Here is a 22,902-nt window from a genome sequence, read left to right as displayed (position 1 = left end):
CGGTGTCGTTCTGCAGCTGTATTCTGGATCTACCAGGACCGACCTTCTGTTTAACCCACGGACCAAACGAGTGTGAGCTGAGAGCCGCCGCACTGCGTACGGGTGAAACCTGGCACGTGAGAAAGGCCCGTCATTTATGCCCCTTTTCCACCACACGGTACCGGCTCGACTCGACTTTTTCCTTTTCCATTACTGGGAAGTGCCGGCATTCTGGTAACCGTTACCACTTCTCTGGTACCACCTTTGTCGAGGTTCCAACAAAACTGCAGCGGGTACCAAAATGAATGCAGACCTCTGATTGGTCGACAAACGTGTCACTGCGCACGTGGGCTCTCACCCGTCACTTTTAAATACCGAAGTGGTGGAAGCGGAGTTATCTTAAGAGTACATTTTGAAATTGAAAAAACGGAGAGCCCAAAATCCAGCTACACTGAGGGGGGCGCTGTTGCAGAAATGGAAAACGGCACAGAAGCGAGTCGGGTCGAGCCAGTACCATGTAGCGGGAAAGGGGCAACAGATGGGTGTACGCCAGTGGTTACAAAGAACACGCCGCCATGCTGGACGTCATGACATGTTTAACCCCCGCTGTGACGAACAGCACATCAGCCGGGTTTAAACCCCGCTGTGACGAACAGCACATCAGCCGGGTTTCCTGTTCTGTCAGAAAAAGAAAGAGGGGGTAACGTCCTAATCCTCCCTTCGGTCTCGCAGCTCCCACATGGCTGCATGTCCGGCATGACCACCCTGCAGAGGGCCCGTGGTGGAGAGCCACAACACTTGATGCTAGCGTGGCGTCCCAAGAGAAGCATACTGTCACTGGAGTAAGAGAGTGTGACGCGGTTGTGCGGTTTTGTGGGGAATCTCCTCTAGAACGTCAGAGGATGAGGAAGATGAAGTATAGCCCTTTGCTCATCTCTCACCTATACAGGTGTGTGGTTGTATCGGTTCAGAATATGGTTCACTCGGTGTGCAGCGAGCGGTGGGGATCTACAGTGGTCAGCTGATGAGCTCATTGTGCGAACACCGTTAATCAGACTTCCACAGGAAGCAAAGGAGCATCGAGAGGATCACAAGTGTAGATAAAACGGGACAACAACACGACATGGCCGTACGCAGCGCACTTCCGGCCCTCCAGCCACCCTGGCATGAGTCCGTCACGCCGGGGGGCTGCGGATGGTCTTTACACGCGTGAGGATTTAACCCTTCTTAGACCCGAGACAAGTGCATGCTCCATTAGTATTCTGTGTATTGCCCACCAGAGGAGGGCGCTAATAAACGCTACGGAAATGTTGAACGTGTGCTGGAATTTCACCCGTCAGCGAACCACAACCAGGGCAACTGAAAGCTGGTTTCATGCAAGGCCATGCTTTTGGTCTCCTGTGTGGGCGGCCTGGCAGCTACACACACACAAGAAGCCATGAGGAGGACGAGCGTCTCCGCGGCACCTCAGCTCAACAGCTGCTCTGATTGGCAGAATCATCCTGGGGGGAAACTAGAGGGGCTTTTCTGCACAATCTGCCTTCATTAAAAACATCTAGAGGCAAAACTCCTCAGGCCACAGGTCCCAGCCTGGGCAACACGGGGTGGCTAATGGGCACATCTGTCAGTGGAGGTGTGTTGTGTCAGTGTATGTTTGTGTGTGTTCAGTCAGTAAGAGGTGATGTTTGTCACTATGTGTGTGTGTAATAGACCAGCGTTAAGTGATGTGTCAGTTTGTGTGTTAGGGTTAATAAGTGGTGATGTATGACTATGTGCTAGTGTGTGTATATATGTGTGTTAGGTCAGCATGTGTTGATGTGTTACAGGTAGAGAAAGTGTTTGCATGTGGTGGTAGGTTCAGTTCATGTGGTGGTAGGAAGCAGGGTACCTGCCAGATACTGTTTTATTTGCTGGGGCTTTTGGAGGAAACCGGAAGAGTGTGATACTATCAGGCACCTGACAGGCCGGACCGCACAGCGCTGACCCAGCCACCCTCCAATCCAATCATAACTCATCAGTCTGTTTCTTACTAGGACGATACCAGTTCACCTGTCCCTTCATCATCTGACAGTCAGACTTCTCTACGTCATCTTCCTCCAGGTCTTCCAGAGTCTTTCCTTATGGGCTTGCGTTCTGATTGGCCATCTCCTTTGGAGCGAACTGGACCATTACAGTTACGTGCTGGTGGGATGGGGGTGGGGTGTGAGGGCTGCTAGGAGCTGTCAATCATGATCTGGTAGGTGGAGCCGTTTTCTGGGCGGGGCTTGGCTTCAGTGGTTGTAGTGGGCTTGGGCGGCCAATCAGGGTCCACGCTGAGCTCTTGGGCCAGGTGCATGTAGCGAGCCTTAGGGGTCGTCTGGCGCCGGCAGAGGAGCCAGGAGAGACACTTGGACCCCCACAGGTCGATGCCTCCCTGGAGACATCACATGACGAGGGGAGGAGACAGGAGAGGTGACGTTAGTTGATGCTGCCTTTGCTAGAGCTTTGGTTTGTCACGTTTCATGATATTGTCACGACATGCAGACCAAAGGGGATGCGCTTTGTGACAGCATGCACGTCACTTCATCCCGAATCTGATAAAGTCTGACTTAAGGGGCGGTCACTTCACACGTTCATGTTCAATTGCATCCGCAAAGAAACATCACCTCTTCGCTCATGTCACTGTGATGGCAATGCTTAAAATCAAACATGGCAGAATCCATCACCCCTAATCTCGCATCATCCTGTGTTTATCACTTTAATTTGGCAGATAGTGAACTCCTAAAGAGAGGCCGAGAAGTCAAGAGAAACCGGATCACATATCTTGTACATATCCAATTACACCAATTTTGTTGCTATTTTAATCGTTAGCAGCTATACAGCTAGCTGGTTAGCTTTTAGCCTCTCGCTGCGTTGTGTCATCCATATCCGTTGCAGGGAAGGAATATATTCTGGTTGTATCAACGGCAGTGTGACCGCCCCTTAACTTCTGACTCCTAGCATGCACGAGAGCCATTCAAAAGAAGATTGTGCATGACAATGAAAGAGTTTGGTTTCTCAAAAACAAGCTAATGAAGTCAAAATCAACCAGGCAAGCACAAGATTCTGTGGTAGAAACTCTGAACATTGAATCTTTAAACAAATTGTACACTTAATTTGCATTAAACCGGAAACCGTTCTACAACAATCCTTATTTGTCCACAGATACATACCTGCAGGGCACCATGCCGTTCTCACTAACAGTTAGTCAGGACAGACAGGTTCACGGACACATGCAGCAGGTTGGGTTTGTTAAGACCACTAAGCTGGAGGGGTTTGGATGACAGCAGTGGTAGCAGAGGGAAGGTGGAGGGGAATGATCACTCTCCCAGAGCAAAGCTGTGACAGACACCCGAGACGCTTAACATTGTTTGTGAGGGAAAACCAATGGGGAGGGCAGAAATGTTCATAAAAACGTTTTGTGAATTTATTGTTTTGGTTAATAACGTATTTTCCCCCACCCACTAGAGATGGGCTGGATTAATCGATCCTTCCATTGTTCAGAGATACACTAAGATCAGTCCGCATATATGTCATCTTCCGCCGTATGGGAACACAAATATGCATCTTCTTCTGCTGTAGAATACGGATATGCATATTATTACTACTGCTACTGCTGCTACTACTACTTTCGGCTGCTCCTGTTAGGGGCGCCACAGCAGATCATCCGCTTCCATCTCTTCCTGTCCTCTGCATCTTCCTCTGTCACACCAGCCACCTGCATGTCCTCCCTCACCACATCCATAAACCTCCTCTTTGCCCTTCCTCTTCTCTTCCCTGGCAGCTCCATATTCAGCATCCTTCTCCCAATATACCCAGGATCTCTCCTCCACACATGTCCAAGCCATCTCAATCTTGTCTCTCTTGCTTTGTCTCCAAACCGTCCAACTTGAGCTGTCCCTCTACGTCACTCCCAGTGAAAATCTTAGCATCTTCAACTCTGCCACCTCCAGCTCCTCCTCCTGTCTTTTCATCAATGCCACTGTCTCCAAACCATATAACATAGCTGGTCTCACAACCATCTTGTAAACCTTCCCTTTAACTCTTGCTGGTACCCTTCTGCCACAAATCACTCCACCCTGCCTGCACTCTCTTCTTCACCTCTCTCCTGCACTCCCTGTTACTTTGGACAGTTGACCCCAAGTATTAAAACTCATACACCTTCATCACCTCTACTCCTTGCCTCCTCACCATTCCACTGTCCTCCCTCTCATTCACGCATTATGTATTCCGTCTTGCTCCTACTGACTTTCATTCCTCTTCTCTCCTGAGCGTACCTCCACCTGCACCCAACTCTCATTACAGATCACAATGTCATCTGCAAACATCATAGTACCACTCCTACATACTTCTCTGCAACTCACAACTTCCTAATACATATCACACCTCCTCTCTCGGCACCCTGTCGTATTCTTTCTCTAAATCTACAAAGATACCATGTAACTCCATCTGACCTTCTCTATATTTCTCCATCAACATTCTCAAAGCAAACATCTCATCTGTGGTGCTCTTTCATGGCATGAAACCATACTGCTGCCCTCACTTCCTCCATGCTAATCAACCACCCTACCCTATTCACTATCCCCACATCATCTAACCTTCTCTCTCTCTCATTTTCTTCATTTGGCAGGCCCTCAAAGTACTCCTTCCACCTTCTCAGCACATTTCCATCTCTAAGAAGAATACGGATATGCATATTACTGAAAAATACTTCAAAACCATAATCAATTATTGGAATTTTGCATGTACTTGTGAAAAGTAGAAACAACTGGCTCTAGAGAAGGTGTACTTCCCTTCTTTGTCACTTTATCACTGCTAATGATACTGGTAGACATCCTGCAATCGAGTCTGTGCATAACTGTAGTCCACTGACTTCCGGTTTGTACTGCAGTGGTCATACCAGTTTCCTGTGTGTTGGCGTGTGCTATTGACAATGGCATATTTTTCGTGATGCCTCCAAGATTTACCATGGATAAATGTCAACCACATGCACACAACTGTCCACACACCTTCACCTGTACCTACCAGCAAACGGGTGAAAAGTTGCACGTTGTACATATCAAGTTACATCCACACTTCCGTCCGTCTGTCCGCTCATCCTCATAGTTGTGGACGTAACTTGATATGTACAACGTGAAACTTTTCACCCGTTTGCTGGTAGCTGCAGGTGAACATTTGTCGACAGTTGTGTGCATGTGGTTGACATTTATCCATGGTAAATCTTGCAGGCATCACGAAAAATATGCCATTGTCAATAGCACACGCCAACTAACAGGAAACTGGTATGACCACTGCGGTATGACCACTGCAGTAGAAACCGGAAGTCAGTGGACTACAGTTATGCACAGAGCCGACTGAGCTAAGCTAGGCCAAACGCACCATTCAACGCACCTTCAAACACATGGGCAAAAAAAAAGAAATTGTATCCAGGATTCACATTTATCTGACTTTATGCAAGTAGGACACAGTAAAAGCCCTGGAAACTGAAGTATCACTTTAACTGTTGCCCACTGCAACCACAGCGACCTGCTGCTGGAAGTGGAGCTGCTAGTAACCTGAAAGAGCTTTACTAAAGGGCTTATGGTTGTTGTTGTTTGCTCTTGGATGGTTGTTACAGCAGAATGATTCTGGCTCAGTCTGTCCAGCCAGTTTCTTCTAGTTGGTCTGGGATTTAACCCATCAACCCTCTGATCATATGTTCACTTTCCTGCCCTCCAGAATTCTCTAAAGCTGACTCCCAGCCCTACAAACACATCTGGAAAAGCTTCAGTTTAACCTTTCTGGAAAAGAACGTTATTAACGAAAATCAAAATGACCAAAACTAACATTGTCGTCTGTGTTGTCAAAAATACCGACCGGGGACCTGCAGCAGACGAGGAGGCAGAAAAAGAGCAGAGCGGAGTTGAAATCTGGCACATGCAAGGTCTCGAAGGTGGGTGTTACCATAGATCAGGGTGTATTGGGTGACATTAGAGAGAGAGAGAAAAAAAGAGGGAGAGAACACCAGATGACAGGAAGGTGAAAAGGCGGGAAGAGGAAGGAGAAGAAGGTGTCAGATTTTCCCAACCTGTGGTGTCGGGGCAGCAGGGGTGGTGCCGTAGCTGCCCTGCTTGTCTCGGCTGAACACAAGCTTCCATAAGACGACATCGACGATGAAGGTCTATGGAGTAGCGTAGTGGGCAGGGGAAAGAATTACAGAGAGGCTACTGTGATTCGGCAAAGCTGCTGCTGTGACGCTGAGGTGTGGTGAAAAACAGGTCTAGACTCTTAAATCTCGTGCTACGCCACAAGCTAAGAAATTCTGATTGTGCTCTGATTGTTGTTCTGACTGTTAAAGCTGTGTGTTAGTTCAGAGACAGCATCAATACAGTTAGGTGTAGGAAAAAAAACAAGTGAAGATGAAAACTCATCACGAGCCAGCGTGACTGAGGTCATGTCTACAAAAGGTCAACACACGACTGAATTCTTTCAGCTCCTTCAGGAGGAACTGGGTTGGTGATTTGATAACAAGTCAATCTTTGTCAATAGATGGACGAGGGAGGAGTTTGTCACGGCAGCCCTGAAAATGGTGCCTCTTAGGGTGTCTGCTGAGCATTGCTAATGTGTGCATGAGAGCCTGTACATGCGTGTGGCAAGACAACCTTAAGAATCATAGAATTTAGTAAAGAAGTAAATATATTTGTCAGGTGAAAAAATAACATACTTGTCTGCACACAAGCCATACTGGACAAACACAAACAATGGCAAGCCAACAACCTGTTAAAACATCTCGCCATGACGTCGTCTGCCTTGAAGCTCACCAATGAGACATGTTCAGGACAGATTCTACTGACCCATTCCCTTCTTTAAGGGGCCAAAAGCCAGGGTCTTTTTAAAAGGACTTAAGTGACCCATGACATGTTAATTCTCACAGGGAATGGCTGATCTGCCTATCCACCCTAATCCCCACCCCTATCCACCCTAATGCCACAGAAATGAGCACACTGCATGAGGAAATAAAAGTTAAACATGAGAAAAAGGACCCACTTCTTCTGCGTTGGACTGGTTTGTGTGTGTCTTACCTCTACCAAGACAGAAACAGCGGTGTTGACCAGGATGATGACGAACAGTTTCATCCTCCATTCAAATGGAACACAAACAATCTGGACGGAGGACGAGAGATTACATGTCCAGTAAGCTGTCATTACAAAAGGTAACTGCTCCTATTACCAGCAGTCTAGGAAGCTGTGGAAGCACCTGACAGGAAGATGTATTCACTTTTTTTTAAAGCTTTTTAAACTCAATTATACTGTTACTCCCCCCCCCCTTTCTTTTCTCCCCAATTGTACTTGGCCAATTACTCTATTTTCCGAGCCATCCCAGTCACTGCTCCACCCACTCTGCTGATCCGGGGAGGGCTGCAGACTACCACATGCCTCCTCCCATACATGTGGAGTCACCAGCCGCTTTTCACCTGACAATGAGGAGTTTCACCAGGAGGACATAGCGTGTGGGAGGATCACGCTATTCTCCTCCCCCCCCCCCCCCTCCCAAACAGGCACCCCGACCAACCAGAAGAGGCGCTAGTGCAGCGACCAGGACACATACCCACACCCGGCTTCCCACCTGCAGACACGGCCAACTGTGTCTGTAGGGATGCCCGACCAAGCCAGAGGTAACACAGGGATTCGACCTGGCGATCCCCGTGTTGGTAGGCAACGGAATAGACCGCTACACTACCCGGATGCCCAGTTATACAGTTCTATAAACAGCACATATATGTACCTGTAGCCCATTATATTACAATATTATCTGGTGCTTGGCTGTCGTATACAGCCGCTAAAGGCCTCGTATTAAAAAGACAATACATTTCAGAGTTGATACATTTACAAATGATGATGCATGCACAATGCTTCAACAGAGGTCGTCTAACAAAAAATATGGACTGGGCCTTAAACCAACTACAGTATGTCGCCTGTCAATCACTTGTGTTCCGGCGTTACTGATAAGTGAATTAGCTTATGCAACTCTACTCATCCCACTAACCATCACGTCTTATTTTGATTCCGATATACTCTATAGATCCCCGTAGGGGAATTCCTCTCTGCATTTAACCCATCCTAGCTGTGGAGCTAGGAGCAGTGGGCAGCCACCATGTAGCACCCGGGGACCAACTCCAGTCCGTCTTGCCAGGCCTCGGTCAGGGGTACAGACAGGAGTATTAACCCTAACATGCATGTCTTGTTGATGGTGGGGGACACCGGAGCACCCGGAGAAAACCCACCGCAGACATGGGGAGAACATGCAAACTCCACACAGAGGACGACCTGGGATGACCCCCAAGGTTGGACAACCCTGGGGTTCGAACCCAGGACCTTCTTGCTGTGAGGCGACCGCACTAACCACTGCGCCACCATGACACCCAATTTTTGTTCAGATTGTCTTTTTATTACAAGCCTACTATTTCTTTAAAACATGGAGTGGCAGAGAGCACTAGCTTCAGCTTTTTTCTCTTCCATCTTTGTTGTAAACAGTTCAGCTGACATGGTTTTGTTGAGAGGAAGAAAAAAACAGTACTGAGAGTAGCAGATTAAAACCCTGGCTCACATTAAGCGCCGCATTGTGCTAAGAATCATGTTTTGCGATGAGAGAACACATTTTTGGCCACAGCAGTAAAATGAAAGATGGAGCAGAGCATCACAGGTGACCTCTTACCTCTAGGACTTCATCAATAGCTTCCACTGGGTGGAACATGATGAACAACAGGAATATATACAGGCTCAATGTAGACAACACGAAGGGCCCTGGGGAGAGAGTGCACATGCACACACAGTTAAGCTGTAAAAGCATGGACCACGTATCCTGCAGAATGTGGTGCGGGGCAGAAGTCTTACAGTTCTTGTAGCTGGGCTGCCTGAAAGGTTTGCCCTTGGAGAAGACAATGGCTACAATGAGGTACTGGAAGGAGGAGATGTAAAAGAGGCTGGTGTTCTCGTAGTTCTGGATGTTGTGGTCGTCCAGCTTAGTGGAGTTGAGGTCCGAGTTGTTGTCGTGCAATGACAGATTGCAGGCACTGGAGGACAGAGAGGGCCAGAGGTCATGGGTGTGTCCTGTTAATGTGGTGGTTTATGTGAACTTGTATCCACATTTGAGCCACATGGGATTTAAGCCAATACAACTACGCCCATGTGTCTCCTATGGCCAGATAGAAATCTGATGGCACACCTCCACACTTTTCCATGCTTTGGTGTTCAACCATCTAGAAAGAGGACAGAAGGGGGGGTAGGGTGAAAATGTTTGCTGTACTGTGCTATTACTTGTTTTGATGTAATTTGCAAACAAAATTCAATAAATATATTGCTTAAAAAAAAGAACAAAGAGGACAGATGATGTTTGTGGTTTGGATAAACTGTTTCACAATGCTTCTAAAACCACCTCGAAAGGTTGATGATGCAATCAGATTAGTCTGTCCCCTGAGCGTCTACAGTACATTGACACCTGCATTCTGACCACCATTTTATTGGCAAGAGAAAATGGACTGGAGATGAACTGAAGAAGTTGTATTCTGCGATTAACATGAGAATCATGGCGTCGTAGGCAGCAGGCAGCACCAGTAGCAAAGTGCAGTTAAATATGACCTGGGACTGACTGTGACGTCCAGTTTTTCTGTGTGTTTTCCAGGCTAAAGAAAAGACCGGTAGATAAACCGAATGGTGGTTCTGGTTTTAGGATTTCACCCTTGCCGAATGAGTCCATACAGTCTTTTTGTTTCAGCTAAAAATCATCCACCATTTTGATTGTTGTTTGTACCGAGGACAGATATTTTCAAAAGGATTTCACCCATACCGACACCGATGGTATGATTTTTCCTTAACTCATATTTGAACACCTGTTTTCAACAGGGTCTTTACCAAGGGAGTCTAAGTCTTAGGAGGGATTCCTAGGAACTATTATACTTTTTCTTTTCTGGCTGATGCACATCAGAGAGCAGGTGCTCACTTGGATAGCGGCTTCCAGACGTGGTACCAGGGCTGGTGTCGGACCCAGAGGAAGGCGATGGTCTGAAAGCCAAGACAGATCAGGATCTGGGTCAGCACAGAGAACAGCAGGGGCCCCGAAATCAGACCTGAGGGGGGACGTCGTGACACCAGATCCTTCCATGCCGGGTTCAGACTCACTGGTGGGGTAGAGGGAGAAAGAAAGGGGAGGGGTTAGACTGTTTATTCAGATATCAATAACAAATACAGTTTCAGAGGGCTTTACATTTACATACGGAGAAACAGGTAGATACAGTGAACAACAGCAGATTACATCCCCTCCTCAGAGAGGGAGAGACAGAAAGATAGGAGTTGACACCAAACACAGAAAGGTAAAGGAAGGAGGGAGAGATGCAAGATATGAATGAATGAAAGAGGAATTGTGAAAACTAAGAGGAGGAAGGGAAAAGGGTGACAGACTGAATTAAGAATAGCTTATGTTACCATGACAATAACCGGCTGACGTATGGCACTGCCTGTCTCGTACTTACTGGTGAAGGCGATGAGGAGGATGATCGCGATATCGATGAAGAGGAATTGAAAGTCTCCAAGGTTACTGAGGATCTGATGACAGCAACGGCAGAGATCAGAGAGTGAGGTCATCATGTCAAGTTTATTAACATAATATATCGCTAACATCTTATTAGCATGATGGTAAACTGGTTTGGTAGCATATTTGGTTGCTGCTATTCTTGGCCAGGTCGCCCTTGTAAAAGAGAGCTTTGATTTTAATGGGACAAACCTGGTTAAACAAAGGCTGAATGAAAACATGATGAGGGTGGTAGCTAGTGTATTTTGTGGTACTGGAGTGAGGAAGTTCTGTTGTTTACCGAGTAGAGCAGCGTGACACTGATGTACTGGATGATGCTGTAGAGCGCCATGAACTTGAAGACACAGAAGGATGTGATGAGAGCTGCACGGCCCTCTCTGTTGAAGCAAACAGGGTGTATGTTATCTACAGGTAGAAAACCAGCTGGTCTCCGAGTCCAGACTACTGAAGATGCTTGTGTAAAAGGCAAAATGAAATCAGTTCAGGTGCGTAGAGACTTTAAATCTAATGCTCATTACAGTAAAAATTATGCAGCTTTTTTTGGTCCACATCTTATGCAAAGAAATGTAAAAAAAACCCACCCAATATTGGGTCATTTAACCTGCACCTCTACAATGTCCTAAAATAGTTTTGTCAACCAGCAACGGGATTCTTTAATTACCTAAAAAGTACCATTAATCAAAAAGGAAAATTTGATTAGACGTCACTTCAGATGGTGTAAACCTTTTTAGTCACTATTCTCCTCACTATATGAATCATTAATCCGAAACTATTACAACTCCAATAACTAACAATAAATGATGGCGTAAACACTTAAAGTGGGGGTACGTGATCGTGGGTGGAAGTTAGCAAGAGTGAGCTACATTCTGAAATATTCTGCAAAAGAATCCACCCCCTCACTTCTGCTTGAGAGCCTCGTGAACGCACAAACCGACTGACAGCAAGTAGGGGCCAATGGAGACACTAGGCTTGCATGACTGGACAAATGTATCGGCAATCGATGAGTCCAATCAGCGGTTTTTTGTTTTTTCTGGAGGGGGCGGGGGGTTGGCAATTTTTTTTGCACAATATTTGTCCTTTTATTTTGCTAATTTAGTGGTCTGCCTCCTCGAGAATTCAACTCGGTAAATGATTAACTTGTAAAGCGCAACTCAAAGTGAAGTGAGCGCCAATAGGAACTGGCTCTTGGAGTTGGGCCATGTGCACGTTCTTGTTGCACTGATTTCCGATGAGCCTTTCACAAAACGGCGGTGATTAGATGACAGTTAAGCCGTCTTTAGTGGCTGCTGTCTGACCGATTGGTGCTGAAAAGCAACGTCAACTCATAAATCATATTTGAGAACTAGACAAAAAAGTGCGTGCATTGTGCAGCCTGATCATTCAACGACATAGTTATCTTATCCTGACCCGTTTGTTCATCCGGAGGCTGCAAGCGGAGGTATCATTCATCTGATGCCACTGGACCCCCCCCCCCCCCCCAAAAATCATTTTCATGACAACTGTTCAGCCTGTCTGTGCAGCTTATTGCTTAGCAAAGATCTCAAGGTGACTTACTTTGTTTGACTGAAGGAGCGCAGCCTATATAGGCTGTAATGTTTCAGTGGAATTAGATTTTCACATTAATGCTCGTGTACACTGGTAGTGTCAGAATCGTTTGCTGGTACAACTCGTTTGCAAAGACAGCAAATTACTGCATTTAGGTCCTTCGGCTTGCTGGCTGCGTCCCGTTTAAAACCAAAATAATCCCAAATAGGGGATTTTGTATTCTTTTTCCCAATGAGCACTTCCATGACAGTGGCCAGGACAGGGGGAGGAATCGAATAGTTCAGCAATTGCCATTTGTAGGAACATTTTGACACATCGCCCAACCCTATGAGACATCGGCTTGCAAATGACTTTCCTGATTGGCTGATAAAGGAGCAGGCACAGAGAAAATGTTCTGTCTCCGTTTACAGCATCTGGAGTGGTAACAGAGACTGGGTTTAATTCTCAGTAGTCTCTAGAAAACAGATTCTAAATATTTATGTATAAAATCTGTAGGCGCGGGACAAGATTTTGATATGGTAAGCATCCTAGTTTCCATTTTAATCCAAGTAGTATTGACCAGTCACATTTGAGTAGGCAGCGATTCCTACAGCAACATGCTGTGGTTGCATGTTGGTAGTGGTCCGTGTGGGGAGCAAAAGAGGCAGAACGCGTTGGCCGGAATGTCGTTTGGACCTAAAACACCTATAAAAAGCACAGATATTTGTGTATTGTGTGGGGAAACGTTCGACTCGTGTCGAGTGCTTGTGGAACAATCCAGTCGGAGATGTCCTCTCTCAACTCCGACTCCGTACTCGTGTCTCAAGCCGCTAATCCGACGGTAAACAACGAGGGGCGCACGGAAGAGGAAGTCTGCATAGGAAACAGAAGCGAGCAGCTACACCGGCAGCCCTGAAATATTGGCCGTTGTCCCCGAAGCTAAATCGTTGTCAGACAGTTTAGCCTCTGGGTTCTGAGACTGGTTCCTCTGCGTCTGTTTACTTGGGAGCTGTCGGGACATGGAAAGAGTTTCTCCAAACATTATAAAAAGTGTTCTAATCTGAAACCATCGACAGCCACTTTGTGATGTTTGTTGTGGCGGTTTTGGGGTAACAAGGTTTGAAGCGTCTCAGTGCTCCTATGGGAATTCTGTGTGGCTGAAGTGAGGCTGACGCACCTGATGAGGCTGGGGACGCAGGAGATGTTGGGGGTTTTGGAGGTGAAGGGGGAGGCGACAGAAGCCTCCAGCTCCGACAGGGAGATCCCGCCGTGAGCCCTCTTCAGAGCCTGAGGAGGGACGAGGAGAAGGATAGGGAATTCAACACAAGTGTGCGCTCTTCTTCTGTGTTCGTTTACATGTCTGTCTATTTTCTATCTGTCGTAATGCAAAGTGCAGTTTACTTATATGTGTAAAACCTGCTGTGTAAATTCAGTTTGATAAGTGGCCCTTCCTGCCCTCCGCTAACACTTAGGGCCACATTCACATCAGCATCTTTGGGCTTGACAACTGTAGTTATTAAGCAGAGTTGCTCACGTCCTATGTCCACACACAAACACACACACATTTAGAAGACCAAGAACACTCACATGAATGAACCAGGAACAGGAGTCACTCCTGTATTTCAGGTGCTGTCAGTAAGTTTGTAATAATGTGATAAATGCTCTGAATGTACACTACCGTTCAAAAGTTTGGGATCACCCAAACAATTTTGTGTTTTCCATGAAAAGTCACACTTATTCACCACCATATGTTGTGAAATGAATAGAAAATAGAGTCAAGACATTGACAAGGTTAGAAATAATGATTTGTATTTGAAATAAGATTTTTTTTACATCAAACTTTGCTTTCGTCAAAGAATCCTCCATTTGCAGCAATTACAGCATTGCAGACCTTTGGCATTCTAGCTGTTAATTTGTTGAGGTAATCTGGAGAAATTGCACCCCACGCTTCCAGAAGCAGCTCCCACAAGTTGGATTGGTTGGATGGGCACTTCTTTGAGCAGATTGAGTTTCTGGAGCATCACATTTGTGGGGTCAATGAAACGCTCAAAATGGCCAGAAAAAGAGAACTTTCATCTGAAACTCGACAGTCTATTCTTGTTCTTAGAAATGAAGGCTATTCCATGCGAGAAATTGCTAAGAAATTGAAGATTTCCTACACCGGTGTGTACTACTCCCTTCAGAGGACAGCACAAACAGGCTCTAACAGGTACTATTTAATGAAGATGCCAGTTGGGGACCTGTGAGGCGTCTGTTTCTCAAACTAGAGACTCTAATGTACTTATCTTCTTGCTCAGTTGTGCAACGCGGCCTCCCACTTCTTTTTCTACTCTGGTTAGAGCCTGTTTGTGCTGTCCTCTGAAGGGAGTAGTACACACCGGTGTAGGAAATCTTCAATTTCTTAGCAATTTCTCGCATGGAATAGCCTTCATTTCTAAGAACAAGAATAGACTGTCGAGTTTCAGATGAAAGTTCTCTTTTTCTGGCCATTTTGAGCGTTTAATTGACCCCACAAATGTGATGCTCCAGAAACTCAATCTGCTCAAAGAAGTGCCCATCCAACCAATCCAACTTGTGGGAGCTGCTTCTGGAAGCGTGGGGTGCAATTTCCCCAGATTACCTCAACAAATTAACAGCTAGAATGCCAAAGGTCTGCAATGCTGTAATTGCTGCAAATGGAGGATTCTTTGACGAAAGCAAAGTTTGATGTAAAAAAAATCTTATTTCAAATACAAATCATTATTTCTAACCTTGTCAATGTCTTGACTCTATTTTCTATTCATTTCACAACATATGGTGGTGAATAAGTGTGACTTTTCATGGAAAACACAAAATTGTTTGGGTGATCCCAAACTTTTGAACGGTAGTGTACATCTCACATTTCAGATATCATGCGGGTGTAAACGTCATCCCCAGTGTCAACAAATATGACGCACCCCTTCACATTTAGTCTCTTTCTGCCGAGAGAAAGCACTGCGCTATAACATTTCTGAACATGAAGTACCGGTTTTCAACTCCGGTTCCTGTCCATACACGCACAGCCAGGCCCATTTGTGGAGGAAAGGGACTCAACTTGGGTTGTCATTTCCTGTTTCCAGCAGGACTTGCTGCTACCAACTGTCGATCCTGCTAACAACCTGACCGAGTCGGAACTTGATCGGATCGGGCTCTAAAACAGGAAGTGACAACTGTAGTTGGCTCTAGAGTGAAGAGGGCCTGGGAAAAGTGAAACCCTGTACATACCCCACAGTCGTTGGCCCCATCGCCACACATCCCCACAAAGTAGCTGAGGAGAGATGAGGAGGAGAGATGATTTAGTACAGGCTTCCCAAAGAGCTTTTTCCACGTTACACAATTCATCTTTCCAAACCCAAATTAAGCCGACATGTCACTCACTGTTCCCTGTCTTTGACGTTTAGCTACGAGTGTTACTGATGCGTAGCAGAGACCCCCAGAGTGGAAACCAGTCCATGCACTGTTGTGAGTTGTCTTTTTCAGTACAAATATAGCCACTGTGTTTAGATAACAGGCTCGGTCAGGACAGAAAAGCAACGCTTTGTGTGAGTTTATGAACACTCACTCGACACCCTGCAGTGCTTCAATCAGTTGGGTCTTCTGGTCCGGGGCCATTCTGGCAAACACAGTCCCGTGCAGCACCAGCTGAAACATCAAGCACACCCACGTCAACCACCGACTGTCATTATCATAACTGCACCTTGTCATATATCCATCCATCCATCCATCATCCATCCATCCATTATCCATCCATCCATTATCCATCCATCCATTATCCATCCATCCATCCATCCATTATCCATCCATCCATTATCCATCCATCCATTATCCATCATCCATCCATCCATTATCCATCCATCCATTATCCATCCATCCATCATCCATCCATCCATCCATTATCTGAACCGCTTATCCTGCTGTCAGGGTTGTGGGATGCTGGAGCCTATCCCAGCAGTCATTGGGCGGCAGGCGGGTAGACACCCTGGACAGGCCGCCAGGCCATCACAGGGCCAACACACACACACACACACACGCAGCGGCAGGTATGACTTGAATCCCTCTCCGCTGGTGGCGCTGTGTTATCTGGTGTTACAGAGGCTTTTTACACAGCCTTTTCAAGGCAGGAACGCTGCGACATTAAGCCGCCTTGCCGTTTTGTGTTAAAGGTACGAACGCGGAATGCGGGGGGGGGGGGGTCATTGTTGTTACGGCGTTAAGCCGGCAGCAGAGATAGTTGCAAAGCCGAATCAACTTCTGTGTAAAAGGGCCAGCGGGCATGATGGGACAGCCGACGTTGTTGTGTTACACGTCACGCAGCCTCTGCTTCCGGACGCCGGCATGCCACGTAAAATCACACACTGGGGCGCCTTCATGCCACCTTTGTTTGGTTCAGTGTAAAAGAACAAAGCCGGCATAAAGACGGGTTTTCATTACAGCGGTATTGTGGGATGTCTGTGATAGCCGCCCCCGCCCCCCTCATACCTTCTGCAGCATGTCGGGGAAATGCTCTGTGATCACAGCGAAGGATTTGCCGCTCATGGCGAAGTGGTACTGCTCCCGGATATTGGGCTCGTCAACGTGACACACTTCCACCAGACTGATGTTGACTTCCTGTTTGGTTGGCAGAGGAAAGTGCAGGTTAGGGCTAAGTGAAATGCGCGCTACTGCGACACGTTTAACCCAACAGCATTATCAGTTTGGATTTTACGTAACGGACACAAAGGGACTATAACCCCTGTGCCAGCGGTGTGAGTGTTGTTCTTCCGCCATTAAACAATAACCGGACCAGTCTGGTGGTCTCAATGCAAATATCATCAACCCTAAAATGTTGCTGTGGCCAAAGCCTCAGAAAAACAACAGGCTGTTCGCTCCTGACAGCTGACATGTAGGACTTCTCACTACCCTTAATTCCAGCGCAAACCCCAACTAAGACTATAAAGCCCACACTCCGTGATCTGGATTTCTGTGTTCCTTGCCGTCATGGGTAATCTTTAAAATAAATAAATAAAGGGGCATTCGGGCAGCATGGTGGTCTATTCTGTTCCAACACACAGAACACAAGGATCGCCAGTTTGAATCCCCGTGTTACATCCGGCTTGGCCGGGCGTCCCTACAGACACAATCGGCTGTGTCTGCGGGTGGGAAGTCAGATGTGGGTATGTGTCCTGGTCACTGCACTAGCGCCTCCTCTGGTCGGTCGAGGTGCCTGTTCGGGGGGGGGGTGAACGGGGGGGCTGGGGGGAACAGCGTGATCCTCCCACGTGCTACGTCCCCCTGGTGAAACTCCTCGCTGTCAGGTGAAAAGGAGCGGCTGGAGACTCCACATGTATGGGAGGAGGCATGTGGTAGTCTGCAGCCCTCCCCGGATCAGCAGAGAGGGTGGAGCAGAGACCGGGACGGCTCGGAAGAGTGGGGTAATTGGCCGGATACAATTGGGGGCGGGGGGGGGGGGGGGTCAATAAATAAATAAATAACAAACAGGTGTCGTTTTGTGTGCTGATCTCAGGGGCAGCAGTATCTCAGGTGGTAGTGCATGTTGTCTGGTATCTGGAGGGTTGCCGGTTTGCTCCTCAGCTCCTTCTGGCAAAAAATGTGGAGGTGTCCCTGAGAAAGACACCTAATTCCTAACTGCTCTTGATGAGCTGGCTGTTACCTTGCATGGATGACACCACCATTGCTGTATGAGTGTGTGTGTGTGTGCACGCGCACATGGGTGACTGTGAGGCATTCAGTGATTGTGAAGTGCTTTGAGCGGCTGTTTCAGCTAGAAAGGCGTTATACAAAATGCCGTCCGCTTATCTGCTTGGTGAGGAATAAACACTGGCTTTGGCTTTTATTTGAGAATAATGGAAGTGTGGTCGTGCAGAAAAGTCTTACATTCTTCCAGAATATTCATCCTTCTCTAGCAGAGCACGATATAAACTTCCAGCAAGCACACAAATAAATTTGTTTCTCATTTAAATGGAATGCTTTTGTACACCTCCTACAGCCTGGGCGTGTAAACACAATGCCCCCTTTGAGGTACAGATGCCCTCGCTACATGTCCAATGGAGAATTTTGAATAGCTAGTGCTTTAAAACCACCACTTCAGCTATCTAAAGGCAGGTATCCTTTGTCCAGAGAAACCTTGTTTTAATACAGGAAGTGTTGATTAACTTTAAGAGATCACTGACCACCTGGAGAGGGACAGAAGGTTGTTGTGTGATGAGAGTGGATTCTGAAGCCGTGTTTAAGAACAGGAAGAACATTTTGGAGTGTGACACGCTTTAGAAAAAAAAAGAAGGGCAAATTAGCGGGAGTTCAATTTCTGAAAGAGGTCACACCTGAGGTCAGACTGCTAAAGGATTTAACAACAGAGGGCACTTTTCACTAAGCCTCCATGTGCCCAACTTCGCTTCAGTCAGTGCCTTGCAAAAGTATTCAACCCCCTTGACTTCCATCCATCCATCCGTTACCCAAACCACTTATCCTACTCTCAGGGTCGCGGGGATGCTGGAGCCTATCCCAGCAGTCATTGGGTGGCAGGCGGGGAGACATCCTGGACAGGCCACCAGTCCATCACAGGGCCCCCCCCCCACACACACACACACACACACACAAGTTGACACCTAGGGACAATGTAGTACGGCCGATTCACCTGACCTACATGTGTTTGGACTGTGGGAGGAAACCGGAGCATCCGGAGGAAACCCACACAGACAAGGGTAGAACATGCAAACTCCACACAGAGGACGACCCAGGATGACCCCCAAGGTTAGACTACCCCGGGGCTCGAACCCAGGACCTTCTTGCTGTGAGGCGACCACGCTAACTTCTGGATATTAAAAGATATCCACATGTTCCTGAACAATATTATTTTGGTGAAGTCATAATCTCTAACAGCATGTTCCCAAAGCCAAAATAAGTTGTTTCGCTGACGTTTTTTTAAATAAATTAAAAACTAAAATATAGTGCCTGCGTAAGTATTCAACACCCACCTATCAATACATTGTAGAGTACCCTTTTGCTGCAGTAACAGCCATCATTCTCTTGGGGTAAGTATGTACAAGCTTTGCACATTCTTCTGGAGTAATTTTTGTCCATTCTTCTTGGCAGAATTTATATGGGTCTTGCAGGTTGGTGGGATGGCGCTGCTGGACTGCGATTTTCAGTCTGTGCCACAGATTTTCAATGAACTTTGACCTGGCCACTCCAAAATGTTCACCTTTTTGTTGCTGAGCCATGCCATTGTTACTTTAGCCTTGTGCTTAGGACCATTGTCCTGCTGGAAGGTGAACCTTCTCCCAAACTTCAGTTTTATGGCAGACTGCAACACCAATATTTTCCTGTATTTAGCTCCATCCTTTCTTCCCTCAATTTGAACAAGGTTCCCAGTGTCTGCAGATGAAAAGCAACCCCATAGCATTATGTTGCCGCCACCATGCTTCACTGTAGGGAGGGTGTTTTTTAGGGCATGAGCAGTGTTAGGCTTACACCACACATAACGCTTCGAGTTTTGGCCAAAAAGCTCAACTGTCGTCTCATCTGACCACAACACCTTTACCCACATCCTAACTGGGTCTCTCTCATGCTTGGTAGCATGCTTTTATATGCATAGTTTTGAGCAACGGCTTCTTTCTTGCCACCCTCCCATACAGGCAGATTTATGGAGAGCCGTGATATGGTTGACTCATGCACATTTACTCCAGTTTCAGCCACTGACCTCTGGAGCTCCTTCAAAGTGATTGCAGGATCATCTGTGGCCTTCCTCCCCAGCCCACGTCTTGCTCGGACACTTAGCTTTGAGGGACGGCCTGTCCTACAAAGCGTCTGGGTGGTGCGATACAGCCTCCACTTTCTGACAATGGATCCAACAGTGTTCCATGGGACATCCAATCACTTAGATATTGTTTTGTATTCCTTTCCCGCCTTCTGCACTTTAATCACTTTGTCTCTTACTTCAGTATATACCAATGTAGCAAATTCGGGGGGCACTCGGCCGGACTGTCACAGCCGGGACGCGAACCTGTGTCTCCCACACCACAGGTGACAACGTTAACCAGTCGACTAAAGGGTCGACTGGTTAACTCCACTCCATAGAGAGCATACTGACTTACTGCATCTGTGTCTGGTTTGCCAGCTGCATAGCAGCAGAGAGGAAAGCGCTCCAGAGGGTCATCACCACCGCCCGGAAGATTATCGGATGCCCACTCCCCTCCCTGGAAGACCTATACAGTTCCCACTGCCTCAAAAAAGCCCATGGCATCCTCAAGGACCCATCCCACCCAGGACACCATCTGTTTGAACTGCTGCCCTCGGGCAGATGTTACAGGACAATAAGAGCTCGGACAAACAGACTAAAGAACGGCTTCTATCCCCGAGCCATAACTGCACTAAATGCTGCCTAAGTCTTGATTCCTGACTTTTTGTGCAATATGTTGGTGTCCAGTAGAATGTAGAAATAAATGTTTGTTTTATGTTTTTTATACTGATCTTTGCACTGATAAGAACTACACTTTCAAATTTTGTTGTACTTGTCAATGACAAATAAAGTTCTATTCTATTCTATTATGCTCCTTTGTCTTCCATTTTCTGATGGAGTTCACACCCAGCTAATGAACTTTACACAGTGCTTTTTATACCCATAAACCAGACCGTTACTTTAATGTCTTACAGGTGCACACCAATTATGTCCAACTGTGTTTACCCGAGTTTGTGTTAGGAATAATTTGTGTAAACTTGGAGCTGTCAGAGCACAAGGGGTTGAATACTTATGCAAGCATAATATTTGTTTTTAATTTATCAATAAAAAGTCAACAAAACATAAATTACTTTGGTTCTGGGAACATGCTGTTAGAGCTTATGAGTTCACATAAATAATATTGTTCAGGAACAGATGTGTGAGTATCTTTTATAATCCAGAAATGAGTGCTGACTGTCACGGGGGTTGAATACTTTTGTAAGATGCTGTATTTCCGTCACACTCTCGCTGTGTGCGATGTGTGAACGTAAGAGTGTTTCTGTCTGTGAGATGACCTGGTAAATTCAAGACGATGCTTGATGTCCTCTACGGTAGACTCTGACAGGTCAGTAAACTGGGTCAGGACATGGATTAATACATTAGGTAATTTATATGTGTAGGTCTTCAGTGTTGATGGTGTTATTACATCACATCCTGTTTAATGGCATTTCCATACATGCATTTGCATCTCCCATCTCCATGATTCTATCCCTGCTTCACTACATATGTCTGTGTGTGTGTGTATGTAGCTATAATACCCCTTTTCCACTGGTCAATGTAAAAAGGTGGACGTTAGCGGGTTTTTTGGCCAGTGGGAAAAGAGTATATCTGTGTGTTTGTGCACATTGTGCATCCTCATTCACCGCTATGTGCACACATGTCACTGTATGCATACGTGGGAGATGAGAGAGAGGATGTGTTTGTGGCTCTCCCTTCAATGTTACTATTAAGCATGTGTACATGCACGTTTTGCGTACATGCACACTAGCGTGCTGTCTGACCCCCCACTCACCTCCAGTCGGGGCATCTTGCTGGGCTTGTCTGCGTATCGCCAGGTGATCTTGGCAGCCTGCCCGTCCCGGGGAGGAAGTGCGTCGGCGATGATGACGGTGTCCTGGGGAGGGATCATCCCACAGTCCCTGGCCACGGAGATGGCTGTCAGCATGTTGTCACCTGGATGGGGATATACAAAGTCAACAGTTACAGCACACTTTCCATTTTTTGAAGAGGTCATATGTTTTGACAGGTCATGTAACCTGTAAATTGAAGGCAGAATATTCTATATTTTACTTTCAGTTTAATCGACTGTTTTTTCCCTGCTGTGCCAACTGAAGTCTTTATACATTTCCAAACTTTTGACTCCACTTGTAAGCCACTCAGATCTTCCGACCAGGGTCTCTTATCTATAACCCACTCCCTCCACAGATCCAAGGGTGACTGTGCTTTTGCCATAAGGGCCCCATCCCTCTGGAACAAATGTTAGATCAGCCTAGTCTGTAAAAAGCTTTAAAAAACTTCTGAAAACCCATCTCTACTGACTTGCCTTCCCTGTAATGGGGCTGTAATTTTTACTTTTCTGTATATAACTGTATACGTATGTTGTTTATTTTTTCTGCATCTGTATCTTGTGCAGCCCTTTGTAACTTTGTTTAAAAGGTGCTATATAAATACACTCTTATTTACTTACTTGCTCATAACTCTTAGTGTCAAACAGCCTTTGGGTGGAGGAAAGTGCACACAGTTGGGACTATATCTTATGTAAGAGGTGCGATCTGAAAGGGGTTGGAGACTGCAAGGTGGTGAGAGGGGAGAACGTAGCTAGGCTGCATCGGATGGTGGTCTGTAGGATGAATTTGGAGACCAAGAAGAGGAAGAGAGTGAAGGCAGAGCCAAGGATCAAATGGTGGAAGCTGAAGGAAGAAGACTGTTGTAGGAATAATTTGTGTAAACTTGGGAGCTTTCAGAGCACAAGGGGTTGACTACAGCAATTCCCTCCTTGCTGGTGCCCTGGCGTCGGCCATCAGACCTCTGGAGCTTGTTCAGAAAGCTGCAGCTGGTCTGGTGTTCAACCGCCCTAAGTTCTCCCACACAGCTCCCCTTCTCATGTCCCTACACTGACTCCCAGTAGCTGCTCGCATCCAGTTTAAGACTCTGGTGCTGGTCTACAGGGCAGTGAAAGGAACAGCTCCTTCCTATCTCCAGGCCATGGTCAAGCCCTACACCCCTGCCCGACCACTTGGCTCTGCTGCCTCGGGACGCCTGGTTGCCCCGTTGCTCAGAGGCCCCTGCTGCTGATTGAC

The 22,902-nt window shown here is 46.7% G+C and overlaps 1 protein-coding gene across 1 annotated transcript in view; it reads right to left on the bottom strand.

Annotated features, from left to right (window-relative positions):
* Nucleotides 1–1,790: 1,790 nt before the first annotated feature.
* atp13a3 (ATPase 13A3) overlaps nucleotides 1,791–22,902 on the bottom strand; it is a 95,595-nt gene continuing 74,483 nt past the window's right edge. Inside the window, exons 22-34 of the mRNA XM_056276345.1 lie at nucleotides 21,615–21,775; nucleotides 16,585–16,713; nucleotides 15,668–15,747; nucleotides 15,331–15,373; nucleotides 13,265–13,374; nucleotides 10,844–10,940; nucleotides 10,505–10,577; nucleotides 9,976–10,153; nucleotides 8,871–9,049; nucleotides 8,692–8,780; nucleotides 7,059–7,139; nucleotides 6,065–6,157; nucleotides 1,791–2,392 (exon numbers count right to left, since the gene is read on the bottom strand). Of these exons, the coding sequence (XP_056132320.1) occupies nucleotides 2,192–2,392; nucleotides 6,065–6,157; nucleotides 7,059–7,139; nucleotides 8,692–8,780; nucleotides 8,871–9,049; nucleotides 9,976–10,153; nucleotides 10,505–10,577; nucleotides 10,844–10,940; nucleotides 13,265–13,374; nucleotides 15,331–15,373; nucleotides 15,668–15,747; nucleotides 16,585–16,713; nucleotides 21,615–21,775 (1,514 nt within the window). The 3' untranslated portion in view covers nucleotides 1,791–2,191. The remainder of the gene's footprint in view (nucleotides 2,393–6,064; nucleotides 6,158–7,058; nucleotides 7,140–8,691; nucleotides 8,781–8,870; nucleotides 9,050–9,975; nucleotides 10,154–10,504; nucleotides 10,578–10,843; nucleotides 10,941–13,264; nucleotides 13,375–15,330; nucleotides 15,374–15,667; nucleotides 15,748–16,584; nucleotides 16,714–21,614; nucleotides 21,776–22,902) is intronic.

This window comes from Lampris incognitus, chromosome 3 (genome assembly GCF_029633865.1).
Source record: "Lampris incognitus isolate fLamInc1 chromosome 3, fLamInc1.hap2, whole genome shotgun sequence".
Classification (NCBI taxonomy): Eukaryota; Metazoa; Chordata; class Actinopteri; order Lampriformes; family Lampridae; genus Lampris; species Lampris incognitus.
This window is presented reverse-complemented; position numbering and strand designations above follow the sequence as displayed.